This window comes from Aquarana catesbeiana, linkage group LG03, assembly GCF_042186555.1.
Source record: "Aquarana catesbeiana isolate 2022-GZ linkage group LG03, ASM4218655v1, whole genome shotgun sequence".
NCBI lineage: Eukaryota > Metazoa > Chordata > Amphibia > Anura > Ranidae > Aquarana > Aquarana catesbeiana.
The window spans coordinates 140,110,055-140,137,609 of record NC_133326.1 but is presented as its reverse complement, the minus strand read 5'-3'; the positions used below and the strand labels follow the sequence as shown (position 1 = coordinate 140,137,609).

General features: G+C 41.2%; 1 protein-coding gene across 3 annotated transcripts in view; it reads left to right on the top strand.

The window, feature by feature from the left end:
* The window catches only part of IRF5 (interferon regulatory factor 5), a 73,862-nt gene that overhangs the window by 36,110 nt on the left and 10,197 nt on the right, over window positions 1-27,555 (top strand). For 2 of the 3 annotated variants that reach the window (XM_073619322.1, XM_073619323.1), the window contains exons 3-8: window positions 3,069-3,258; window positions 4,260-4,315; window positions 5,662-5,695; window positions 8,853-9,140; window positions 10,139-10,528; window positions 25,893-26,011. In XM_073619322.1, coding sequence (XP_073475423.1) covers window positions 3,069-3,258; window positions 4,260-4,315; window positions 5,662-5,695; window positions 8,853-9,140; window positions 10,139-10,528; window positions 25,893-26,011 — 1,077 coding nt within the window. Of the gene's footprint in view, window positions 1-3,068; window positions 3,259-4,259; window positions 4,316-5,661; window positions 5,696-8,852; window positions 9,141-10,138; window positions 10,529-17,364; window positions 17,511-25,892; window positions 26,012-27,555 lie in introns of those variants that run through there. The other variant, XM_073619324.1, reaches the window with a different exon arrangement.

Here is a 27,555-nt window from a genome sequence, read left to right as displayed (position 1 = left end):
GTCTGGTGCTAAGCCGAGACTTATGACATCTCTCTCTCTCTCTCTCTCTCTCTCTCTGTGTCTCTCTCTCTCTCTCTGTGTCTCTCTCTCTCTCTCTCTCTGTGTCTCTCTCTCTCTCTCTCTCTCTGTCTCTCTCTCTCTCTCTCTCTCTCTGTCTCTCTCTCTCCAGGAAGGGAGGGGGGATCAGTCATAAGAGGGCCAATGAGAGCTGCAGAGCTGGAGGTGTGTCTCTGTGTAAATCCAGGAAGTGAACAGGCAGCAGCTTTAGCAGCCCACAGTTAAAATGTACATAAAAATAAAAACCTAAAACAGCTAAATGGGACTTTATATGAGAACGCAAGGCATGTAACGCCAGGCGCCTCCATCCCTAATCATTTGAAAAAAGGAAAAGAGGGTGGGACTTTATATGGAACATGCATCCCTGGAGATATCACGATACAAATGAAAGTGGACAATACTAGGTATACTAAAGCCATGAACATCAATAATATTGTAAAACGGGTATTTAGCAATCACTGATTTATTGTATAAAGTATATGGCAATAATAATATTCACAAGGTAAAATAAGGACATAATAAGTTCATAATGTAAACCATAATAAAAACCAGATACAATTAGGATATATAAAATATAACAGTGATATTGATAACATAATCCACTAGTGACATAGTAAGTTCATATTGTACATATGGTAGAAAAACCACTTTCATTGAAGCATGTCTCCCTGGTAAAAAGTGTAACTATAATTGTTGGTACAGTCCAATTAATAAATATGGCAGTTGATAATAATATATAAAAATATGAACGAGAGGGCATCTATTGGCTCGACGCGTTTCGTGGCGACTGCCACTCTTTAGGAGCAAGTATGCGGTAGATGTCTAGGTATTGAAACACAAAATTAGTTTGTATAAATTGTACAAAATAATAAATGGATTGTATAGGGAGAGGAGAGGGGAAAGGGGAGTTTATCCCCATTCACCATGACCACTTACAAAAATACCAAAGAAACTGGAAGCAGGCATGAAGGGCCGGGGGGCAGACCAGAAACAACATCACCCTTGGGGTTAGCTGGTTATCCCTGACTGTAAACTCAATTCAGAGCCAGGACCAGCTGAGTGATGTCAGCCGTCAGCAGATTTTAGCCCAATGTCACCTGAAAATGGGTCACAGGAGTGAAAAATGAATTGCACTCCTGTGATCCATAGGAGAAGTAGGGCCAAAAAAAGCTGTGCCCATACTTCCCCTTTTAATACAGAAGAGACCTAATATGTCTGTTCTGCATAAAAGTTTCTTAGCTGCCCCTCTGCACTATACACACAGTGTATACTGTATATAATTTTGAGATGAATGAACTCCCACACATGCTCAAGTGTGACGTCATCTCAGCTTGGCTAATTTAAGCGGCCGCGCATCGAAAATCTGGAAGAAGCCTGAGAAGAAGATGTCAGTTGTTGGCAGGGAGTTCCTGGACATCACACCACTGGAGGTTAGTATAGTTTCACTGGGCATTAAGGTGCTCAAAGTGGTGAGCTACCCATACACAGTCCATGTACATGTTGCTGTCTTTAGAAGTCTCTTGGGCTGACTTGCTACAGTATTATGAACCTCACAGCCCACTAACATGGACTTAACTCAGAAGAAACAATCGTGATTGGCTAATGTTTTTCTAACCTTTCATTATTTTTCTCGAAGACTGTCCGCCATAACTATATGCAAGGTACACATAGGCCTGAAATTGCCACTCAGTCTGACTGAAAACAGCAACAGCATGTCTGACATAAATGGAATTACGTGTTTTATTATTTTTCCATTTTTATATCTCATTCTAAAGATTTTCCCATCACTTCCTGTACTGTAAACACAACAGGAAGTGAAATTAACATTTTTCCAAAGTAAGGCAAGTCCCCTCTTAGACAGGAAACACTGGAACAGGAGGATTTCCCCTTTTCCCATACTGGTGACAATTAACAATCTTGGATTTTCACTCACTTTAATATACTATTGACAGTCGTCACCAAGACAAATAGAGAGGGTCAATCTGTGAAGTGGGAATATAGACCGCAAAAGAAAGTTGTCAAGGATTCTAAACTGTTCTCTGTTGAAAATGAAAACACTTCAAAGCTAAACTTTAGTGAAAACATACAATTTCTAGGGGATGGAGATTTTTTGCTGAATTTGCAAGTCTGTTATAAAAAATAAAATAAAAATCTTGTCCTAGCAATTTTTAAAAGAGTGTTCAATTCTTTTGGTACATCTGCAGTAAAGTATACACCCCACGTTGTGGCATCTGTAGGATGGCAAAAATCGAGCCGGAATGAAGTAACTCCTGCATGCGTGCCAAAGAACAATATCAGTAGCCACCCAGTTGACAATTGACAAAGAGAAGTGACAAGAAACCTGGAAGACCCGGAGAAGATGGTGGTAGTAGTAGTGGATAAAGCAAGAGGAGACAGTAAGGGCCGGTCAACATGGGGGGCATGTGGCCCCAAAGCACTTTTTCCCCATGTTGATGGGGACAAGGGCCTTTTCCCGACAACCGTGGGTTGTGGGGATCGTTACCCCCCCCCCCCCCTTTCCTGACCTGCCGGGCTGCATGCTTGGATAAGGGTCTGGTATGGATCTTTGGACCGTTTTTTTTTTTTCTTTTTTTTGGTGTGGGAGTTTCCCCCTCAAGATTCATACCAGACTCAAAGGGCCTGGTATGATCGGATGAAAGTCAGATCCTGTTCATTGTAGTTGCATGGAAGTCGGATCGGAAGTAATACAACTTTCGTGTTGGATCAGTCTGATCTTTGATCTGTCAGTGCTGGAGAAGGGGGGAAATAGGTGCGTCTGCCATAATCGGTAATTATGCTTTGAATACATGTACATTATGACGAGCCATAGAACTATAATTTGACTCTAAGGAAAGAAAGGGGGGATCTTTTGGTGGTAAATTGTTTCCTGTTGGACAGACATACTCTGTCTATCATCTATGGGTATCATAGGGAGTGCCCTATTACTTGAGCACTGGAGCTATAGGACATAATGAACAGGTTTTCTTCCTTTTTTTTTTTTTTTTTTACAGGCCTGGGCAAAGGAAACGGGCAAATACCAAGAGGGGATAGATGAACCTGACCCTGCAAAGTGGAAGGCAAATTTGCGCTGTGCTCTAAACAAGAGTCGAGAGTTTAAATTGTTGTATGATGGCACTAAGGAAACCCCTATGCAACCCTTCAAGATCTACAAGCTATGTGACCTTTCTGGGCATATTGAAGGTACAGCTAAAAAATACATTTAGCTACAAAAAAAAAAAAAAAAAATAAATAAATCAGTTATATACCTGTATATTAAAAAAAGGAAATATGCTGTAAAAAGTTGTTTCTCAAAATTATACAGCATAGACAACAAAAAAAGTTAAGGAAGTAAAGTGCTATCAGCATTTCAGATATACATAATATCTCTGTTAACACAGTTGTCAGAAGTTGTGACTAGTGAATTTTCATACTTTAGCACGATCATGACAATGACATGAAAAATTGGTACACACCGGCTGTATCTTGTGATCAGATGGGAAAATCTAAGCCGGAAAAATAATTCTTCCTCTTCAACGTCTGTGTAGATTGCAAAGTGCCCATAGTTTTTTTCCCCCAATCTGACCTTAATCAGCCGGTTTGAGTGCCGATCATCTCTTGGTCCAATTTGTGGTAGGCATCTTGAGAAAGACTGTAGTCAAAACATTGACTTTTTTTTTTTTTTTTTTTTACTCTTTTCACTTTCCTGCATTCAGTTTGTTTATCTAGTATGCATATTATCCTTTATATTTTGCATTTTTTTATTTGCTTTTAAAGTACATTTTATATTTGCACTGCATTCTTGTCTGTATGATTCTTTTTTGTTTTAATTTCAATTCTTTGAGTATGGTATATACATCACTCTATCTTTATCGCCATTTTGGATATGCTGGTTTTCATTTCACAATTTATTTATTTTTTTGTTATATCAGATTTCGGTATGTAGCTAAGGATAAGTATAGTCTTTCCTTATTTTAGTGGTGTACTCCATCATATTTGTATGTCTAGAATAACATAACTATGTAATACTTTACATTATATTAGATTTTTACGTTCTGCCTGACATTGTATAGCAATTTATTCTTACAAAAGGTCATGTTTATTTACAAATTAATTCAATTCTAATTATAATGCAATTTAAATAAGTGAGTTGCCAAGGCCTGTATAATGTTTGAAGCCCTATTTCTGTTTGTGTTGTATTTTAGATTCTTTACCTGTGGAGGCCTTGCCTGATGAACCTATAAGCGATGATGAGAAAGAAGTAAGCATGCTTTATTATACTAACATAGTGTGGAGAGCGGCCAGACATCACTGATGCTGGACTTACAGTAGCAATTACTGTATACAAAAAAATACTACCAAACTGATTGCATATTTGGTGTTGTGTGCAATCGGCTAGGCAGTGGTAGTAAACATGAAAATTATAAAGGGCCTTAAGTGCGACCCCCGACATTTCCAAAGGGAATTGATGGTCAATGGCAGTGCAGTAACCTCACGGCCTTGGCCTCCTCCCTTGTACATCTGGACAGTCCTTAAGAAGTTTGCCTCCTTGGCATTTTGGTGCTCAGGATATTCCATTAGCCCACATGCTATCCCCTTGTGCTTGGCATCTCCTTCAGCTGCCTCCAATATTTTTTTCTTGTGCTACTTTATCTCCTTCAGCTTGACTTCATCATCTTAACAGGTTATCCTGAGTTGCAAGCACCCTGTAATACTTTGTTCATGTGGGGACTTGGCTTCAGGAGTTGTACACCATCCAAATTTACACACATTTCTTCAGGAAAATTCTGCATTCTTGGATACTGTTGAACCCCTTGTGGTACCTGGTACCCCTCAGCATTCCCCCTCTCCTTCCCTTTCAAGGACCTGACCTCTCTGTCCTTCAGAGGAACTTACTATTTTTGAAGCACTGGATTTTATGTGTACCCTGGGCCTTTTAAATGTTATTATTAAACAAGTGATTTAACTGTACTTCTGTCTCCGTCTGTACTTTGAACTTTTGTGTGATGGACTTGTGTACACACGATACGAAAATCTGACAACAGTCCTTTAGGTGCAGAAAGTTACCCATACACTCTTAACAATATTCTAGAAGATTTAGAAAATGTTTCTGGATTTGCAGTCCGCCTCCTTTACGGTGGTACGAGCCGAAGAAAGGTGAAAAATGTTTGGCGCAGTGTTCTTTCCCCCTTGGGCCCTGCCCAGCAGTAGCTGTGTTAGAAGTTCTTTGTTTTAGTGATTAGCTGGATACATATTTATGACTCAGTTGACTTTTTATACTCTGACTACTGAAGCTTCCACAAGAGTAGAAGACAGACGTAATTAATATCCATAGTTTATGAACACCTGCAGAGCACAGAAATGTAAACAGCCTAGCTATACAAGTCTCACGTAGAATTAAACTACAAGTAGTAACACTTTTTTGCTTAAGGCACGGTCTCTACATCAGCATTGAGCAATACCATTGATTTGTTATTGGGTGTATACGGGGTTTCTGGCATTTTTCAGTTTAGAACCTTATGATATTAATTAACCATATTTTATTTTGACACCTAAGACATGGGGGTTACTATGAATGTTATTTATAACTATATATTTTCTCTGCAGATCAGCCACATGTTCCCAATGCTTGAAATTCAAGGTGAGTATATACTCTTCCTGGTCTTTTGATGGTATTGTGTATATACACTCACCGGCCACTTTATTAGGTACACCTTGCTAGTACCGGGTTGGACCCCCCTTTTGCCTTCAGAACTGCCTTAATTCTTTGTGGCATAGATTCAAGAAGGTATTGGAAACATTCCTCAGAGATTTTGGTCCATATTGACATGATAGCATCACGCAGTTGCTGCAGATTTGTCAGCTGCACATCCATGATGCGAATCTCCCGTTCCACCACATCCCAAAGGTGCTCTATTGGATTGAGATCTGGTGACTGTGGAGGCCATTGGAGTACAGTGAACTCATTGTCATGTTCAAGAAACCAGTGGTGAGATGATTTGAGCTTTATGACATATCCTGCTGGAAGTAGCCATCAGAAGGTACACTAGTCATAAAGGGATGGACATGGTCAGCAACAATACTCAGGTAGGCCGTGGCATTTAACCCTTTCGCTGCCAGGTCCATACATCGATCGGACCTGACAGAGGCGGGTATTGCACACAATCCGGTGGCTGCAGCCACCGGGATTGTGTGTGAAACTGACAGGCAGGAGAGCATTTGGGAGGTGGTGCTGCCGCCCAATTGCTCTCACACACCCTCAGTACTGGCGCTCCCACCCCGCCATGCTTACCAGGCTCCGCTTGCCTATCTGCAGGCCTGGGAGCGCCATGGAAGGTGACGGCAGCTGGAGGGGAAGGAGAAGAGCGGACACACATCCGCTCTCCTCCCCTTCTTCTTGTGACCCGGAAATCAATGTCACTTCTGGGTCAAGCTCTCAGTGTCCCCCAGTTAGCTCAGCCGGGAAATCATGTTTTGCAATGCGATCTGCATTAGAAAACATTCAGTGGAGTACGAGGGAGACGTGGGGGTGCATATCTCAATAAAGAGAACCTGTCACCAAAAAAACATCACATAGGGGACTAGGGGACTGTTTGTCCCCCTATGTGATGGGGGGTGGGGGGGGGAGTTAAGTAAAAAGAAATGTTGTGTGTTTTTTTTTTTTTGCAAAAAAATTGTTACACCCAAGCACATAAAATCCCCCCCCCCCACCCCCCACCCCAAATAATATAGGGCCCTGAATTTTGATGCCATTTCACGGGCGCATAAAAATTTAAGGTTTGGCATGTTGGGCATCTATTTACTCGGCGTAACCTTGTATTTTATATTTTACTAAAAATTTGGGTAATTTATTGTATTTGTTTTGACCTAAAATTACCTTCATGGTAATATCATGTGACTTATAAAATTGGAACTACCACTATTTTATTCTCTAGGGTGTCTTCTTTCAGAAAATATATAATGTTTGTGGATTTTGTCTAATCTTCAGGTCTAAAATAATTTTTTTAAATGTGCGCAAAAAAAAAGATCTGGCAACGAAAGGGTTAAATGAGGCTTAATTGGTACTAAGGGGCTCAAAGCGTGCCAAGAAAATATCCCCCACACCATTACACCACCACCACCAGCCTGAACCATTGATACAAGGCAGGGTGGATCCATGCTTTTATGTTGCTTACGCCAAATTCTGACCCTACCATCTGAATGTCGCAGCTGAAATCGAGACTCATCAGACCAGGCAACATTTTTCCAATCTTCTATTGTCCAATTTTGGTGAGCCTATGCAAATTGTAGTCTTAGTTTCCTGTTCTTAGCTGACAGGAGTGGCACCAGTATGCCCATTCTCCTCTGACATTAGCAAGGCATTTTCATCCACACAACTGCCGCTCACTGGATATTTTCTCTTTTTCTGACCATTTTCTGTAAACCCTAGAGATGGTTGTGCATGAAAATCCCAGTAGATCAGCAGTTTTTAAAATGCTCAGATCAGCCCATCTGGCACCAGCAACCATGTCATGTTCAAAGTCACTTAAAGAAGAACTGCAGTCTGCTCACATAATTTGTAATAAACATCTTTGCCATTCTGAAGCTTCCCTCCAACCACTTTGCATATTTTTTTATATATATACTATGCTTCTGTACTTGCCAAATATGCTGCAGAAATCTCCCTCCACTGAGTCTGGCTGCATCCATTTGAACTGTGGGCAGCTGAAGCTGCTCCCTGTTCACTTCCTGGATTTACAGACACAGATGCACACCTCCCAGCTCTGCCGCTCTCATTGGCCCTCTTATGACTCATCCCCCTCCCTTCCTGGCAAACTCTCACCAGAGTGAGAGAGAGAGCTGTGCATGATGTCATAAGCCTAGGCTAATGACCAGTTGAGTTGCTGTCATGCGATAGGCTGATTTAGCAATTTGTGTTACCAAGCAAATAACCAAGTGTACCTAATAAAGTGACAGGTGAGTGTATATATTTTTTTCTGTTTCAAATGTCAATATATGCAATGACATACCTCCTTAGACCCTGTCTTTTGTGGGCACTTGCAGCATCCACCAGTAGCATAACTCGTCATTAAGTTAAAGAAGTTGAATCCAATACAATTTTACTTCAGATAAGCACAGTAAAGAGAATAAAGCAAATAATGATCAGCGCAGCTTGATGATATATATGAAATATTCATCAAGCTGCGCCGATCATTATTTGCTTTATACCATTTAAGTGCATTCATACACTTTAGATCTAGCTGCAACTTATCAGATTAGCATATATTCACTTTGATAGCGCGAAGGATCTTACTTACAGTAAAAAAAAATGTGTTTTCAGTCTTTTGATGTGCAGTAAAGATGTGTTTCTAGTCTTTTGATGTATACCTTATCCCAGCAATGACTAATGCTGACTGAGAGAACATGGAGTTTAGCTAGGACTGAACTAACTAGCACTAAACAAGAGAGAAGAACAGAGGGGGATACCAAATCCAGAAAATAAGCAAGTTGTAGTTGTGCTGAACTACTGATAGATGTCAGTATACATTAGAACATGAATAACCTAATGCAGTTCAATGCAGTATCAGAAAAATACAACATAGGTGGGACTATATAGATAGATCGATCTAGAGATCGAGAGAGCGCGAAAAAAAGAGAGATCTTCTACATTTATCATATTTTTAGCACATTTGGAATGGCAGATTGTAAAGGCTAAGTCCACAAAGAAAATAGAAAATAGCAGTACCATCCTGATATATGATTGGTTAGATATTTGTATTTTTTTCTCTAACATCTGTTCTGTGAAATTTTGTTTTCAGATGCACCTCCTCCTTATACCTGGCCCAAGACTGAACCTGTGTTTAATCCCTGTACAAATCTTATACAGTCCAACCTTGCAATAGCTGATTCTGTGCCCTCAGCATCTCCTGTAACCTACCCTGGTGTGGAGCTGTCACCACAACCTGTAGTAATGTCCCATCCAGAGCTGGTTGCCCCAACAGGTCTGGAGACCACACAGAATGCAGAGCTTCCTATACCAGGAGTAATGCCTACACCTGTTGAGCAGGGGATTCCAGGCTTACTTATTAGTCCACAGATGCTGCCATGTAAGTACAGCAGAAGTCCGTCTATACTGGCCATTATTTATTAAGCTGCAATGCATTTAAAGCAGGCTAAAAGACATGATAGCATTGAAATATTGTAAGGCCACTTCAGCATACCCTAAAGCCTATGAATCCAAGGTTTCTTCAGATTTGCTGAAGTGGAAAGGGGTGCGGATGGTGTCACAATCTCCACCTCAACCAGATGAAGTCTTGTTTTCGTGTGAAAAATTGATCTGAACAATTATAACAAGGCTGACTGATTTGTCATATAACTTTGTATCTCATTCTTCCGGCTTCAGGTTGTCACTCAAAGACATCATCCTCCTTCTATAGGACAATTGACTATGTCTGTATGTTCAGCTAAAATGACAGGAATAGCCTTACGCTGGCCATAGACGGCCTGAGATTTGAACCAAGTATGGGCAGGCTGATTGGACCCAAGTTGATTGATTCATAAACTTGGGTACAATCAGCCTTTCTGATTTTTCATGGCATTATTTCCAGTGGCTATAGCCGCTAGCAGCAATCACTGTGTGGAGTTGATTTACGAAAACTGGAGAGTGCAAAATCTGTTGTTTGTCTGTATAGAAACCATTCGGCTTCCAGGTTTTTTTGTCAAAGCTTAATTGAACAGCTGAACTTAGAAGCTGATTGGCTACCATGCACAGCCGCACCAGATTTTGCACCCTCCAGTTTTAGTAAACCAACCCCAGAGTGTTATCTCCAAGAGAACGGCGGGTGAACACAATGGCTCCACGGGAGGGATTTCCCCCATTAGCACTGACCGTGTTGATGGGGGAATTGAGCAACCCTTGGTTGCAGGAAAGAAAATAGCACTGTCTATGGCTGGCTTTACAAGCAGCTTACAGAGTGGTGATGCTTCACTTATTTCTATTTTTATGCATCCCTGTTCTTTTTCCATCAACAATGACTGTACAGCTATACAATAAACACAGATATGTTTTGTATTACTTTTTTCCTTACTATTGTTTCTGTTGCAGTGACTGACCTGGAAATAAAGTTTCTATATAGAGGGAAGCAAGTTGGGATGTTGACTGTTAGTAACCCTCATGGCTGCCGACTTTTCTATAGTAACCTTGCGCCAACCCCAGAGCAAGTGGAGCTGTTTGGCCCAACTACACTGGAACAAGTTCGATTTCCTGGAACAGATGAGATTAGTAATGAGAAACAGAAGTTCTACACTAACCATCTTCTGGATGTAATGGACCGGGGGCTGATCCTTTGCCTACAAGGCCAGGATATATACGCCATTCGCTTGTGTCAGTGCAAAGTCTTCTGGTCGGGGCCATGTGCCCCTAATGTAGGTGGACCCAACCCTATAGAAAGGGAGAAGAGAATCAAACTATTCAGCCTTGAGACTTTCTTGAATGGTGAGTGTTGGAAGTTTAGTTGTTGGGAAAATGTAAAAATGTACATTGTAATTATATTGCTAATTCCATATACAATTCTTTGTTGGGATTTCTATGGGACCGTAAGGATCCAGTCACAACCAAAAGTATTGGGACCCCTCAATTTTTTTTTATTCCATAGTCTATAGAGCAAACACTTTGAGACTGATTTGATAATCCACACAAAATAAAATAAATTTAGATCATTATCACTAAATGTCTAATCATGTAAAAATTCCTATTTACAGTATATACTTATTTTATCTGCAAAGATTTGGTATTTAAAGTGAACAGGAATTTCCTTTTCACTTGATTGAAAATTTGAAATGAATATTCGCTCAATTTCAGTGAACTCAACTCTCCTTTAGTAATTGAGCCTCACTGTTTTTGCTTTTGAGTTTATTGCAGTCTTTTAAAAAATATGCTGGTTTATAACGAGTTAAGTCCAACACAGTGTATGCCTTGTACACCTTTCTCTTTTGTTTACTTTATACTTCCCTACAATTACACTTTTACTGAGCACTGGGAGAACATCGATCGATCCCTATACTTCTGGTACTCTGGAACTAGACTTTCAGGTCTCTGATCCTGCAGCTGCTTTGTCTACCCCTCCTCTCATTCACAGTCATGGAAGGCTGTGTATTGTGTGAACCCATTCTCAAAGTATAAAGTTTTCTGAATGGACAGCAGAAAGGAGGGGCAAACAGCGCAATTGTAAGAGCGACGGGAGAATAGTGATAGGTGTACACCCCATGCTCATTTAAAAAATGTTACTATTAAATAAAAGAGAGTCTGGAAGGTGGCATACGCCCTTTTAGATCAACATATTTTAAAAAGGACTGTAATTCCTGGAGTTTCACTTTAACGTATTCTTATTAATGATTAAATAAATGAAAATGGCATGGACAGAATTATTGGTATCCCTAATAACACACCCTTTTGAGACAAAAACTGCATTCAAGCCTTTTCTGTAGCACTGAATAAGACTTCCACACTACTTACCTGACAAATGGGGGTTATTTATGAAAGGCACTAAAAAGTGCACTTGAAGTGCAGTCGCTCTAAATCTAATGCCGCGTACACAGGACCGGACTTTACAGCATACTTGGTCCGGCGAACCTGAGTCCGTCGGACAATTCGATCGTGTGTGGGCTCCAGCTGACTTTTTTTTTCTCAAAAGTTTGACGGACCTAGAAATGAAACATGTTTCAAATCTGTCCGATGGACTCGAGTCCGGTCGAAAAGTCCGCTCGTCTGTATGCTAGTCCGACGGACAAAAACAGAACCTAGGGCAGCTATTGGCTACTGGCTATGAACTTCCTTGTTTTAGTCCGGTCTTACGTCATCGCGTACGAATCCGTCGGACTTTGGTTGATCGTGTGTAGGCAAGTCCGTTCATTCGTAAAGCCCGCAGGAAAAAGTCTGCCGTAAAGTCCGCTTGTGTGTACGTGGCATTAGCGGTAGATCTGAAATGAGTGGAAGCTCTGCTGATTTTATCATCCAATCATGTGCAAGCTAATATGCTGTTTTTTATTTTCCTTGCATGTCCCCCTCGGATTTACATTGACTTTACTTTCAAGTGCACTTGCAGTGCAAAGTGGATTTTCCTTTAGTAAATAACCCCCATTGTGTTCCCCCAAGAAAACTGCTCCAGTTGTCTCAGGTTTAAAGGCTAATTACACCTTTTCCAAATAATAGTCTATGCAGTCTTGGGTACTTAGAAGGTAATAAAAACTGTGCAGCCATGTCAAATGTTTAATAATTTTACTGCAATGCCTGTAGGCCATTTAGGCCTTCCCAGAAGCCTGGTCGAAAAACTTCCAGTTAACAATTCCTACATACTGCGTTGTTGCTAGGATGTGAAAACCATTAGGTACTCGCTTTCAGCATTGCAGGAGCCAAAACTAACCATTTTCGCATCCTAGCTACAAAGTGGCATTTCCCTGTCCAGGCTTCTGTGGGATGGGGGGTTGCAAAAGTGCCTACAGGTGTGACAATAAAATCAATGAACATTTTACATGGCTGCACAGTTTTGTAGTATCTACTAGGGCATCTTGATTGAATAAGCTATTTTCTTGAAAAGGTACTTAAGCCAACCATGGATGATACAATTTTCTTTCGGTGCAGGAAAGAAAGTCGCTCAATTCCTCCAACACAGTGTTGATGGGGGAATCCCTCGAGTGGAGCTATTGTGTTCTCCGGGGGGGGGGAGAAGTCGTCCCAGCACACAAACACACAGTGGTTATTTCTAGCGGCTATAGCTGCTGGCAATAATCGCATGAAAAATCCAACATGCTGGTTGTACCCAAGTCAATCGATGGATCGACTTGGGTACAATAAGCCTGCCCATACATGGTTCGTCTATGGCCTACTTTAGCTTTTAATGGGTTCCTTCTCCCAACTGGGAGTTTCAGCTCTTTCCATGTTCTATTGGATTCAAATAGCAAGCCACTTCAGAACAGCACAATGTTTACTTTTTAACCATTCTTGTTTTTTTAAGACTTATGATTAGTTTATTATCTTTGTGGAGGACACATGTCCTGCTACTGGGACAGAACGTTCCAACAGTGTACATGATGTTTTGCCCCAAAATGCAGCGATAATCTCCTGATATTTTAGTGCTCTGCACAGGTTCAAGGCTCCAGGTGCCAGAGGCAGGAAAGCAACTTCAAAAGATTATAAAGCCTCCACCATGTTTCACAGTAGGGATGGTGCCCTAAAAGCATTGTTTTTTTCTTCCGTGAACATAAAGTTGCTGTGACTTTCCAAAAAGGGTCTTATTTTGATTTGCCTGTCCAAAAATACATTTTCCCATAACGATTGAGAACATGTCAACATTTATTTTAATAAACTTCATTCTACCTTTTTTGAGTCTGTCTTTCTGAAGTGGGGTCTTTCATTTAGACAGTGATGGATATTTTGATGTTGCACTTTTATTTTGAAGTCAGACAGGATCTGTTTTGAAGTTTTCCTTGGTTCTTTCTCCACCATTTGGATTATCTTTCAATCTAATCAAAGTAATTGGGAGCAGAGGACCTACTGCAACCAGCATATAACAATCATACGTATATAGATGCACATCAGTATGAAAATACAATCTTTATATAAGAAAAGATTACCAATAGTACTTACATCCAATGTACAAACAGGTACTATCAGCAAGGGGGCCAACAAGAGTCCTGGTAGAATTGTGCACGTATATACTTGCCCCCTGTGTCCGATTACTGACCCATAGCCAAACAGGAAGTGAGAGGAAATCCCTGCAAATTAAAGGAATTCCTTGGGAACCCCAGATCACGAGAACTAGTGTCCCTCATTGGAAGGTTTCCCCACTATTATTACTTTTCTGGGGACAACGCAAAATTGGAATTTTATTTTACTTTCACTTTCAATGATAATGGTAAACAGGCTAAATAAAAAAGGTGAATCTCCTTAACCGGGGTACAGACAGTGGTAACAACTGACAGGGGCTCTAATTTTAGCTATACTTTAATAATAGAGATATCTCCAGCTGAAGGTTGCAGTCCAATTGCAGGGGCCCCTGGGGATGATCTGTCATGCCACCGGGCCTCTAACTACCAGAAGTGGCCAGCAGATGCCTAACCTGGCTCTAGTCTAAGTTGATTACTGAGCCCTGAGCTAAAATTGGCAATCGAATACCAGACCAGAAGGGACAGGGTTAACTGAAATAACAGGAGCTGCATATATAGTATCTCACTAAAGTGAGTACACCCCTCACATTTTGTAAATATTTTATTACATCTTTTCATGTGACAACACTGAAGAAATGACACTTTGCTACAATGTAAAGTAGTGAGTGTACATCTTGTATAACAGTGTAAATTTGCTGTCCCCTCAAAATAACTCAACACACAGCCATTAATGTCTAAACCGCTGGCAACAAAAGTTACATATTTGCATAGTAGGTGAGGTTGAAAAAAGGCACAAGCCCATCAAGTCCAACCTATATGTGTGATTATATGTCAGTATTACATTGTATATCCCTGTATTTTGTGGTCGTTCAGGTGTTTATCTAATAGTTTTTTGAAACTATCAATGCTCCCCGCTGAGACCACCGCCAGTGGAAAGGAATTCCACATCCTTGCCGCACTTACAGCAAAGAACCCTCTACATAGTTTAAGGTTAAACCTCTTTTCTTCTAATTTTAATGAGTGGCCACGAGTCTTGTTAAACTCCCTTCTGCGAAAAAGTTTTATCCCTATTGTGGGGTCACCAGTACGGTATTTGTATATTGAAATCATATCCCCTCCCAAGCATCTCTTCTCCAGAGAGAATAAGTCCAGTGCTCGCAACCTTTCCTCATAACTAATATCCTCCAGACCCTTTATTAGCTTTGTTGCCCTTCTTTGTACTCGCTCCATTTCCAGTACATCCTTCTAGAGGACCGGTGCCCAGAACTGGACAGCATGCTCTAGGTACGGCCGGAACAGAGTCTTTAGGGCGGAAGAATTATCATTTTATCTCTGGAATTAAACCCCTTTTTAATGCATGCCAATATTCTGCTTTGTTAGCAGCACCTTGGCATTGTTCTCATTACTAAAATCTTGTATATAGACCCTTATCATCCTCTCCAAGAGTTTACATACTATTGATGTTAGGCTAACTGGTCTGTAATTCCCAGAGATGTATTTTGGGCCCTTTTTAAATATTGGTGCTACGTTGACCGTCAGTAAAAATTAAGAGCAATGGTCTGGAAATTACTTGACTGAGTTCCCTAAGTACCCTCGGGTGCAAGCCATCTGATCCCGGAGATTTATTAATGTTAAGTTTCCCAGGTCTAATTTTAATTCTGTCCTCTGTTAACCATGGAGGTTTGTGATGTGATGTGTCATGAGGATAAACACTGCAGTTTTGGTTACTGAAGCCCCCTGATTCCCTTGTGAAGACTGAGGAGAAGAATAATGTCAATACCTTTGCCATCTCCCCATCCTTTGTAATCAGATGTCCTTCCTCATTCTTTATGGGACCAATATGGTCTGTCCTTCCTTTTTTACTGTTTACATACTTAAAGAGTTTCTTGCTGATGATGATCCCTCAACCTTGTATTTTTGAAGGCCTTCTCCTTTGCTTTTATATGCATTTTTACATTCGACTTTTGTTCGCTCTTTAAAATGTATTACCCAATGGGATGCATTGGCTAATGCCCTTTTTTAATATGCTCTTAAAGCAAACCCATCTCTCCTCTGTGTTATTTGTTCCTAAGATTTTATCCCAATTTATGCCTTCTAGCAAGGTTTGTAGTTTAGGGAAGTTGGCTCTTTTGAAATTCAGTGTCTTTGTATTCCCCATATGTTTCCTATTTGTGTGATTTTTTTTTTTTTTTTTTATTGAAGCCAATTGACCTGTGAGCACTGTTACCTGAATTGCCCCTTATTTCCACATCCGTGATCAGGTCTGTATTGTTGGCAATCAGTAGATCCAGTAACGCTTTATTTCTAGTTGGTGCATCTACCATCTGACCCATGAAATTGTCCTGCAAGACATTTAGGAACTGGCGAGCCTTAGATGAATGCGCGGTTCCCTCCGTCCAGTCTATGTCTGGATAATTAAAATCCCCCATTATGATAACACTTCCCATCCTTGCTGCTAATCTAAATTGTGATAGGAGATCTGTCTCCCCTTCCTCCCTCAGGTTAGGGGGCTTATAGCATACCCTCAGTATTATTTCCCCCTTAGCTTCATCCCTTTGGAGCTCTACCCATAAGGATTCCACCTCCTCCCTTAGTGATGTCATCTTTCACATTCACTTGTACATTATTCTGTAAAAGTGAGTACAGCCCTAGGAGAAAATATTCAAATTGGGCCCAAAGTGTCAATATTTTGTGTGGCCACGATTATTTCCCAGCACTGCATTAACCCTCTTGGGCATGGAGTTCACCAGAGTTTCACAGGTTGCCACTGGAGTCCTTTTCCACTCCTCCATGATGACATCACGGAGCTGGTGGATGTTAGTGACCTTGCGCTCCTCCACCTTCCATTTGAGGATGCCCCACAGATGCTCAGTAGGGTTTAGGTCTGGAGACATGCTTGGCCAGTCCATCACCTTTGCCCTCAGCTTCTTTAGCAAGACAGTGGTTGTCTTGGAGAAGTGTTTGGGTTATCGTGTCGAAATACTGCCCTGTGGCCCAGTCTCCGAAGGGAGGGGATCATTCTCTGCTTCAGCATGTCACAGTACATGTTGGCATTCATGGTTCCCTCAATGAACTGTAGCTCCCCAGTGCCGGCAGCACTCATGCAGCCCCAGACCATGACACTACTACCACCACCATGCTTGACTGTAGACAAGACACACTTGTCTTTGTACTCCTCACCTGGTTGCTATCACACACGCGTGACACCATCTAAACCAAAGAAGTTTATCTTGGTCAGACCACAGGACATGGTTCCAGTAATTCATGCCCTTGTCCTTCAGCAAACCATTTACAGGCTTTTTTGTGCATCGTCTTTAGAAGGGGCTTCCTTCTGAGATAACAGCCATGCAGACCAATCTGATGCAGTTTGTGACATATGGCCTGAGCACTGACGGGCCGACCCCCCCCCACCCCTTCAACCTATCCAGCAATGCTGGCAGCGCTCATACGTCAATTTCCCAAAGACAACCTCTGGGTATGGCGCTGAGCACGTGCACTCAACTTCTTTGGTTTACCATGGCAAGGCCTGTTCTGAGTTTAACCTGTCCTGTTAAACCGATGTATGGTCTTGGCCACCGTGCTGCAGCTCAGTTTCCGGGTCTTGGCAATCTTCCTATAGCCTAGGCCATCTTTATGTACAGCAACAATTCTTTTTTTTTTTTTCAGATCCTCAGAGAGTTCTTTGCCATGAGGTGCCACGTTGAACTTCCAGTGACCAGTATGAGAGAGTGAGAGCGATAACACCAAATCTAACACACCTGCTCCCCATTCACACCTGAGACCTTGTAACACTAATGAATCACCTGACACCAGGGAGGGAAAATTGCAAATTGGGCCCAATTTGGACATTTTCACTTAGGGTGTACTCACTTTTGTTGTCAGCGGACATTAATGGCTGTGTGTTGTTGTTTTGAGGGGACAACAAATGTACACTGTTATACAAGCTGTACACTCACTACATTGTAGCAAAGTGTAATTACTTCAGTGTTGTCACATGAAAAGATATAATAAAATATTTACAAAAATGGGGGGTGTACTCACTTTTGTGAGATACTGTATTCTTGCCTATTAATCCCTTCTGGTGTGTGTTTAGCAGCAGCTTTTCCATGAACATAGTTACATAGTGAGGTTGAAAAAAGACACAAGTCCATCTAGTTCAACCATAAAAAATAAATAAATAATAATATCAAACAATCCCATATACCCAATCCTATACCCACCGTTGATCCAGAGGAAGGCAAAAAAACCCAGCTAAGCATGATCCAATTAGCTACAGCAGGGAAAAAAAACTCCTTCCTGACCCCCAAGAGGCAATCTAATTTTCCCTGGATCAACTTTACCTATAAATGTTAGTACCCAGTTATATTGTGTGCATTTAGGAAATAATCCAGGCCTTTCTTAAAGCAATCTACTGAGCTGGCCAGAACCACCTCTGGAGGGAGTCTATTCCACATTTTCACAGCTCTTACTGTGAAGAAACCTTTCCGTATTTGGAGATGAAATCTCTTTTCCTCTAGGCGTAAAGAGTACCCTTGTCCTCTGGGTTGACCATAAAGTGAATAACAACATAAAGTTCACTATATGGACCCCTTATATATTTGTACATGTTGATCATCTCTCCCCTAATCTCCTCCTCTCAAGAGAGAATAAATTCAGTTCCTCTAATCTTTCCTCATAGCTGAGCTCCCCCATGCCTCTTATTAGTTTGGTTGCCATTCTCTGCACTTTCTCCAGTTCCCCGATTTTATCCTTTTTGAGAACTGGTGCCCAAAACTGAACTGCATACTCCAGATGAGGTCTTATTAATGATTTGTACAGGGGCAAATTCATTCTCTCCCTCTCTCTCGTCCATACCTCTTAATACAAGAAAGGACTTTGCTCGCTTTGGAAACCGCAGCTTGGCATTGCATGTTATTATTGAGCTTATGATCTATCAAAACTCCCAGATCCTTCTCCACTATGGATTCCCCCAGTTGTACCCCCCCCTAGTATGTATGATGCATGCATATTCTTAGCCCCCATGAAGAGAATTTTTCCACTTCATCCTGGGGTTTTCAACCCAACAATCCAGAGATAGGAAGTGCATACATAATAAATCACGGCCCAGGCATTTACAAATACAGACAGTAGAGGGCAGCAGATCCCTACAGGGACATAAATGGTTGTCATACATTTAGTTCTGTTCTGTCCGTTTTTAGGCAAAAAAAAATTTTTGTTTATACTCTTGTCACCCATGAATATTTTTTTCAACAATAAAAAAAATGGACAGGTTAAAAAAAAAAAAGCCTATGTATACTAATATAAGCTGAAGACCTGAAAAAACTGAAGACCCATGTATAAACTGATGTAAAATGATTCAGTTTTCATACTTATTTATTTTTTTTTTCATCAGTTTTTGTGATGGAACTGCTGACGGCTGATGACATGAAAGGGGTCTTAATTGTGATTCTGTGGGAAATTTTAGAGGGTTACTAATAATTTGCCTGTGACTGCATAACTAAAAAAGATGGACTGTTTCTGATTCATCTCTGCTTTAAAATATGATTAATGCTGCTAGCAGCTGATTTATTGAGCTGTTACTGTGCATAAGTAGTATCTATTTTGTTGCCGCGCAGCCAAAATGTATTTGATTGATGTGGTTTGTTAGTAGTATTTTTACTACCGGTTTCTAGGCATGTACCTTGACCTATGAAAAACTTCAGCGATGACACTCAGACAAAAGTGTTAATCACTCCTTTGTAATTAAAAAAAACATTAGTAATTGCCAAGCCTTTGAATAAGCAAAATAGGCATGCAAAAGCATGTAGTTTCTCAGATGAACACCTTGGAATGTAAGTGCGTTTTTATCTTAAACCTAAGGATAAAAATTCATGTTGTTTTTAGTGAACTTGATATGAAAATATATCATTAACAGGCAGATTATCGATAGTGATTGTCTGCTTTAAAGTTTTAAGTGTAATGCAGATTTTTCTGTGTATTTTTTTTTTTTTTTGAAAAATTAAGGTATGGCTGTAACTTCCACTGTAGAGACTTAAAAATTTTTTTTTTTGGACTGGACCTCCTAAAGCGTTAGAGGATACTGCTGCTTAAAGGAGGATTAGACAATGGCAGATAAAAAAAAAAAAAACGCAAAACTGTAGGTCAGTCCAGGATAACCCCTCCTAATACTAGCATACCTCATCTTTTATAGCATAACACTAATAAGTGCATGGTCATAAATATATAGAGATGGTGGGACCAGTGTTCCTTAATGGACTCTAATAGACTTTATGATGAGTACAAAAATGCTATACATTACAGGACACAGGATCTTAGTCTGTAGTCTTAGGCATATAATGTTTATTCAGACACTGGAGGGAAGGCATATATTGGCCTGAACTGAAGCTGGCCATACATTATACAACTTTCTTATTTAATTTCCTTTAGATGTACCTTCAACTATGTAGTGCAAGAGCCCGCCGGATTGCATACAAATTGAAAGTGTTTAGGTTTGACCTCCTATTTTATTTTCTAAGAAAAATTGTACAAGAAAATTGTATAATATATGGCCAGCCTTAATCTATGGGATTATCAGAGCACTGCTAGAGGATCATCGGCCTTAGTAAAAAAACAGGGGTAACTTGTTGAACCTAGAGGGCAAGATGTTCACTTCTGGTGTCCTCCATTTCTGACATTAAGGCCTCATGCACACGGACGTTTTTACAGCCGCTTTTTTGAGCGTTTTTTGCAGCTTAAAAACGCCTGTCTATGTTAGTCTATGGCTTCATGCCCACCTAGGCGTTTTTGAGCTGCAAATGGCATAGGCGTTTTTAAGCTGTAAAAAAAACCCAGGACCAGTGGGTTCTGAGAGACGTTTTTCAACTGTAAAAACACTCTAACGCTGATAAACGCTCAAAAACATCGCTCACCAACATTTTTAATGTTTTGATCCATTGAAAAAAAAAAAAAAAAAAAGCTAAAAAACGCTAATGCGAAAAAACGCTAAAAAACGCTATTGCAAAAACGTTGAAAAAAGCTGAAAAAAGTTTCAAAAAAATCACTGCAAAGCTACTGGTGTTTTCATAACGTTATTTTAACATCCCGTGTGCATGAGGCCTGAAGGTTGAAGCTGTCGGGATGGAAAGACCATTCCCCTTGGTGCAGGCAATGACAACTGAGGAACTCCGCATTCCAGTTGTCCACTCCTGTAATGTGAAGAACAGAGATTGCTTTTCCATCATGGAAATGATAAAGAGTTTCTTAAAAGCTGCCTGACTTTTGGTTCTCCCTGATATAGGCAGCTGATGTGGCATTGTCTGCATCCAGATTGGGTGTTTCTGAAGACGGGGGAGAGGGACAGTGGTGCAGAGCCAATTCCCTGGTTGACTAGGTTCCCTTAACTGAGAGATTGAAACATTCCTCCCAAGGCTGCGAGCCTTGCATCTGTTGTTATCATGTTCCATGAAGGTGGTTTGGAAGGAAAACCTTTACCTGAGCTGTGTCTAGGAGGAGGCCTAGATATTCCAGATACAAGGTATACTCTGGGTGAGAGGATAGGCCAAACAGAACTGCAACAAACTGGAAGGGTTTGTCTCCCACCAGAAAGCAAAGAAAAGGCTTATGAGGTGGCTAAATGCGCATATGGAGGTAGGCTTCTTGTATGTGTACTGATGCCAAGTATTACCCTGGTCTCTGAGAGGCAATAACTGGCCATGAGGATTCCATGCAAGACTTGTGAACTCAAAAGTACTTTGAGTTTGGTACTGTGAAGAGGTTTTATTAGTCCTCCATACTGGAACAACCACTCCCTGGGACAAGAGATTGTTCAGAGCAGTTTGTAAATCTAAATGTCCCTGGTACCCCTTCAAAACCACTGATTGAACTTATAGGCCCGGGATGTCTACAAACCAGCGGAATGCAACTTGCAACAGACGCCCCTCCCCCCACTCTAAGAAGTGAGGGCAAGCCCATCATTGTGGAGAGGGCTTTGCAATAGAATTGGTGGGTTTTGCGTTCCAATTCTTGTGCAGAATGTTGGCTTTGAAGATGGAGCCCAAGGACAGCAGTGTGGTGCTATACATTTTGAATATGTAGAAGCCCTTGAAAACAGGGTTTTCAGAGCCTTCTGCTGATGAAGGACCTTTTTCTCCTGTAACATCTTTGATGAATTTGTCATGTGCCTCGCCAAAAAGATGTTCTCCTTCAAAGGGCATACAAGTGAGGCAACTTTTACAGGCAGCTTCAACTGACCGGGATTTCAGCCATGAGATTCTGGAATCGCGATCCTGGAAATTTGTGTCATGACTTGTTCTAGGACATAAACACAGAAAAGTAAGGATGAGAACAGAGTTTATAAGTGTTCTACCAGAGTTTGGTGCTGAAAGACATCATCCTGCTGTGTTCATTGTTCTAGTTCAATTAGCTGTGATTTGACAAACAGAAATTGCAGCAATAGCTGGTTGCAGGGCTGGACCTGCAAGGGTAAAGAGTCTTTTAAAGGTGTCTTAAATTTCCTGTCTGCAGAATCCTCCAAATGAAGTAGCATTTACTATAACCACAGTAAAATGTTTGTTTAGGACTACTGCTGGAACGGTCTACTTCTAATGAATTATTTTTCCACTAGATATAGCTCAGAAATGATTTCTTCTGAAAAGAGGTGAAACACAATCCTGATAAATTGCCCATTCTATTTGATCATGAATGGGTTTCATGTCTACCTCCTTCTAAAGAAAGTAGTTCCACTTCCAACTGGAAGACAGCGAAGGTGTAGAATAAGCCTGGCACTTTTGGGCTCCAAACAGTGATGAATGAATTAAGGCCACCAGTTGTCTGAAAAATTTGAATGTAGTCGCAGAGAAATCTCCCTTGGTCACATAGACGGCATGTTACCTTTCTGAGATAGAGCTAGCATTGGAGGCAGTGTTAAAATAGGGTCCTGATCCAGTACATGGGAAGCAAAGTCAATCTAAGTAGTTTGAGTGCTTTGCATGCCATCAGCAGACCAAATGTTTGCCTGAAATTTTGCCGCAATTTACTTGCGGGGTCCAGGTACTGGTCCCAATATTTCACCAAGGTTGCACAGATCTGGATGCACTGCGTCTATTGTAGTAGAAGGCAGTGAAGAATTTGAAGTACATAAGAACCAGTTAAGCATGGACCTCATCTCCCTTATGGAGAAGTTTCTATCACCTACAAGGCATTAGCAAAGAAGAGAGTCTCGCAGAGTGAGGTAGGATTATAGGCATACACCCAATCACCTGAAAGTAGCAGTCTATGACCCAGGATCTATGAATATCCAGCCTGTGCCCTGTCTTGTACAATAAAGATATCCTACCGTATATACTCGAGTATAAGTTTTTCAGCCCATTTTTTAGGCTGAAAAACTCCCCCTCGGCTTATACTCGAGTGAGCTGTACCTTTTTTTTTTTTTTTTTTTTTTTTTTTTTTTTTTTTTACTAAAACAACGTGTGTCTCCTGCTGTGTTATGCATTCTGTTCAGCTGTCCATTGAAACAAAGCCCCCCCCCGCCGCCTCCTCGTCCGTCCATGATAGAGGAACACTGATACAATGCTGGGAAACTGTATCAGTGTTCCGCCTATCACAGACGAGGAGGAGGCGGGGCGGGCTTTGTTTCAATGGACGGCCGAACAGAATGCATTACACAGCGGGAGACACGCTGCTTTAGTAATAAAAAGTACGGATTTTCATCTCATCTCATTTCTAGGTTTGCCAGGATGAAACGATGAAGAATGTATTTTTCGTTATACAGAATTTTAAGACACTATTAAGACAGCACCCCAGTAAAGTTGCCTCTTAGACCCCATTCACACAGGGACGACTTGTCAGGCGACCTAGTCACCTGACAAGTCGCCTCCCGTTCTGTACTATGGAGCCGTTCTAAGGGGAGCGACGCAAGTCGCTCCGACTTAGAAAAAGGTTCCTGTACGACTTCGGGGGCGACTTGGGGCGACTTGCATAGACTTCTATGCAGAAGTCGTTTTGCAAGTCGCCCGAGCATTCGTTTGCAGGTCGCCTCGCTGAGGCGACCTGCAAGTCGTGTTGCCCCTGTGTGAATGGGGTCTTAGGGAAATGTTATTGATATTCAACACTGTTAATAAAAAAGGAGAATGGCAAAAAAAAGGTACGGCTGCAACTGGGCACAGTGTGGCTGCAACTGGGCATTGTTTACCTGTAGCTGCTGCATTTTCCCACCCTCGGCTTATACTCGAGTCAATATGTTTTCCCAGTTTTTTTTGTGGTAAATCTTGGTGCCTCGGCTTATATTCGGGTCGACTTATACTCGAGTATATATGTTTTTTTCTTGTCCATTGAGGGACCAAAAGAGGGGTGAGCAACACTGCAAACAGACACAAACAATCCCAAGAACAAATGACAGAACTGGGGACTACCTGCAGCTCAAAGAGCCTTCTGCAGGACCTCAGGTGGAAACTGTTGCTTGAGACCATAGGTTTGGATGATGGTCTGCTTGAGACAACTAGAGATGTTGAAATGCAGGTGCAGTCTAAAAAAAGAATCATTCTTTCTGAAAGAAGCAGTGGCTTACTTTGTGTGATCTGGAGCTTGACAGAGGTATGGAAGAACAAAACCCTGGTTGAGGTGAAAGTCAAACTACCTGGTGGAAACAAGAAGGAAGTCTTGGACCTCACCATCACCTTGCCTTATGCAAAACAAGAAAGAGAGAGAGAGAGAGAGAGAGAGAGAGCTATGCGCTCTAAGTTCCAACAACAATCTTTTAAGTACAATGAACGAGATTCCAATCCCATGGACTCACAGGGAAATAGATAGGGAGAGCAACATGGGAGACCCCCTTAACAAAAGGTCCTAATCAAGAAGTGAGAAGTCAATGGTCATTAAAACAGGACAGAAAGGGTAGAAACCGGATCTGTGGTAGTGTTGAAAGCCAAAGGCTGGTAAAGAACCAGAGAAAGAAGAGTATCATTTAACATATTGATCATCGCTTAACACTCCCCACAAATCACACAAATATGCGTGTAGTAATTTGACACTTGAAATAAAGTTGGTGTGTTTTTGTAAGTGGGAGTGGGAAGCACTGGCTAATTTGTTACGTGACATGCTGTATTTTTGGTTGTACACCCAGGTAGAGTGGATTAGTGAGCCACATCCTAGCAAGGGAAAAACCTATGCATACAGTACTGTGCAAAAGTTAAGGCAGGTGTGAAAAAATGCTGTAAATTAAGAATGCTTTCAGAAATAGAAGTGTTTATTTTTATCAATTAACAAAATGGAAAGTAAATGAACAGAAGAGATCCAAATCAAATCAATATTTGGCATTACCACACTTTGCCTTCAAAACGGCATTAATTCTTCATCCATTGTTCTGCACCCCAGTTACTGTTTTTGAGCATAGGACATGGAAACAAGGCTAAGCGAATCAACTATGCACGAAAACATAGGAACTGGGATACAGAAAAATGGCAGCAGGTGTTCTGGAGTGAGGAGTCAAACAAAATTTTGGAAATATTTGGCTGTAACAAAAGGTACAATAATGAGTGTTTGCCAGCAACAGTAAAGCATGGTGGAGTTTTCTTGCAAGTTCGGGGCTGCTATTCTGCTAATGGAGTTTGATTTGGTAAAGATCAATGCTGAGAAATATGGGCAGATACTTCTCCATACCATTAGGGAGGCATGTGATTGGCCCCAAATTTATTCTGCAGCAGGACAATGACCTCATACATGAAGCCAATGTCATTAGGAAATATATTCAGTGTAAAGAGCAACAAGGCGTCCTGGAAGTTATGGTTTGGCTCCCACAGATCCCTGATCTCAACACTATTGAGTCGAGTGGGACTAACCCTGTAAATGCTTCTCTTGCTGTAAAGGGTGACAGACTAATAATCTAATCTGGAATTCCCATAATCCAATAACTTCTGTAGTAAACTTACTCCCTGTAGTTGCATATGTGAATTGTGTGATCTTATGAGATGGTCTTTGTGTACTGCACCTAATTAGAGACCTTTGAAGTGTGCTCTAATGCAGGAATGGCATTCACTACTCGGCTTCACTTTGGAAATTTAACATGTTTACAGTGTACAAGAGCCCACCCGCCCGGAATGTGACAGTTTTTCTTTATGCAAGTGTGGATATTTTGACAACTCTATCACTATCTTTTTATATATTGGCTGTGGCTAAGATGTGTATGGGCGTTATCAGTATAGTATTTCTTTTATTTTCAGAGCTCATTGCTTGCCAGAAAGGTCAAACAAATGTATTGCCTCCATATGAGATATTCTTCTGTTTTGGTGAAGAATGGCCGGACCAAAAACCAAGGGAGAAAAAACTCATCACCGTACAGGTAATGAACTGCTGAAAGATGTGTATTACCCCTTTTGTGCCAGAGGTCCCTGTAGCCTCAATACCCAGGCAAATCTCAAATTTAGCAGCATCAGTGTGTGTATTTGTATATGTGCATGTAATCTAATATTAAAATAGACACGCTTCTATAGGCTGCATGTCCTAGGTGATATATTGATCACATAATTGGGAAACACCCTGATTTGCTCACAATCGTTAGTGAGAACCTGTTAGTGGAAGCTAGGTTTGACCGCTAGCAACCCTGCTGATAGCTGTAAAAGGGTGACTGCAAGGGACATCGTGCTGAGAAAAGTTAACATACAGAATGCGAGCAGGAAGAGGATATAGTGCCTTGCAAAAGTATTCACCCCCTTGGCTTTTTACCTATTTTGTTACATTACAGCTTTAGTTCAATGTTTTTTGTTTTTTTTTTCAAAAAGTTTTTATTGGATTTTGCAGGTTAATAAGCAATACATAACATACATCTCAAAAGACAAGGGTACAAGCATGTAGTCGGTATTCATAATGCAGTGTAACAAGCTGGGAAAACACATATGGAGTGTAAATCTCCTAGTGAGGAAAAGCATAAAGAGAGATGTATATTCGCATATATACATGGTCCGATGCCGTGAGATGTTAGGGAGTGTCTATATCACTCAATGAAACTAGTAACAGAAGTGTTGAACCTATTAAATAATAACATAGATATCACCCAGTGTGACGAAGGGTAGTAAATGCTGAGATCGGGTAGAGCATGAGGATTACATTCACACCGACATGGGTCACTCCTGGTTCCATTCACCCCTAAAGGCACCTTCGCTGTGAATGGGCCAGGAAGCAGGAAGGGTAGGAAAGACAGTCTAAGGTTGATGGTGTGGAGAGATGTAGTCTAAATTCCCGATAGGAAGTTAAATTAGTAGGGTAGTAATGCAGGCGGTAGTTACAATGACATAGAGGACTTATACTATTATCTGTACAGAGAGGATAATAAGAGTTAGTTGTGGGGGTAGGTATGGAGAGTGCTTGAAGTTGGGGTAATTATCCGGACGAAACTGTTGAGGAAGGGGAGGTGTGGGAGGGGACAGGGGATGGCGGGAATACAAAGCGGGAATATTCAGACCGAAAGACAGCTGACTACTGTCAGTGAGGGTGTGTCTGTGTTTGTAGGTGGTGCGGTCTGTGTTTGGGATTGTCTATAATGTGACCAGCATGCCCACGTGGTCTGAAATTTGGTAGGGTTGTCGTGGGCTTGGCATATGAGTTTTTCCATATCTGCTATCCTGTCTACCCAACGGATCCAGTCATTCAGTGTGTGGGGGGGGGGGGCAGGATTCCTCCACAAAGCAGGAATACACATGTTGGCCGCATTAATGAGATGTAGAGTTAGGGATTTTTTTGTAAGAACTGAGAGATTCGGGGGTGTGGTGTAATAAGTAGCACGCAGGAGAGAAGACCGGTGAGTATGTGGTGAAGTGGGAGATCAGCTGGTGAATTTCTGACCAGAATGGCTGTATAAGGTGGCAGTCCCACCGAATGTGGAGTAGG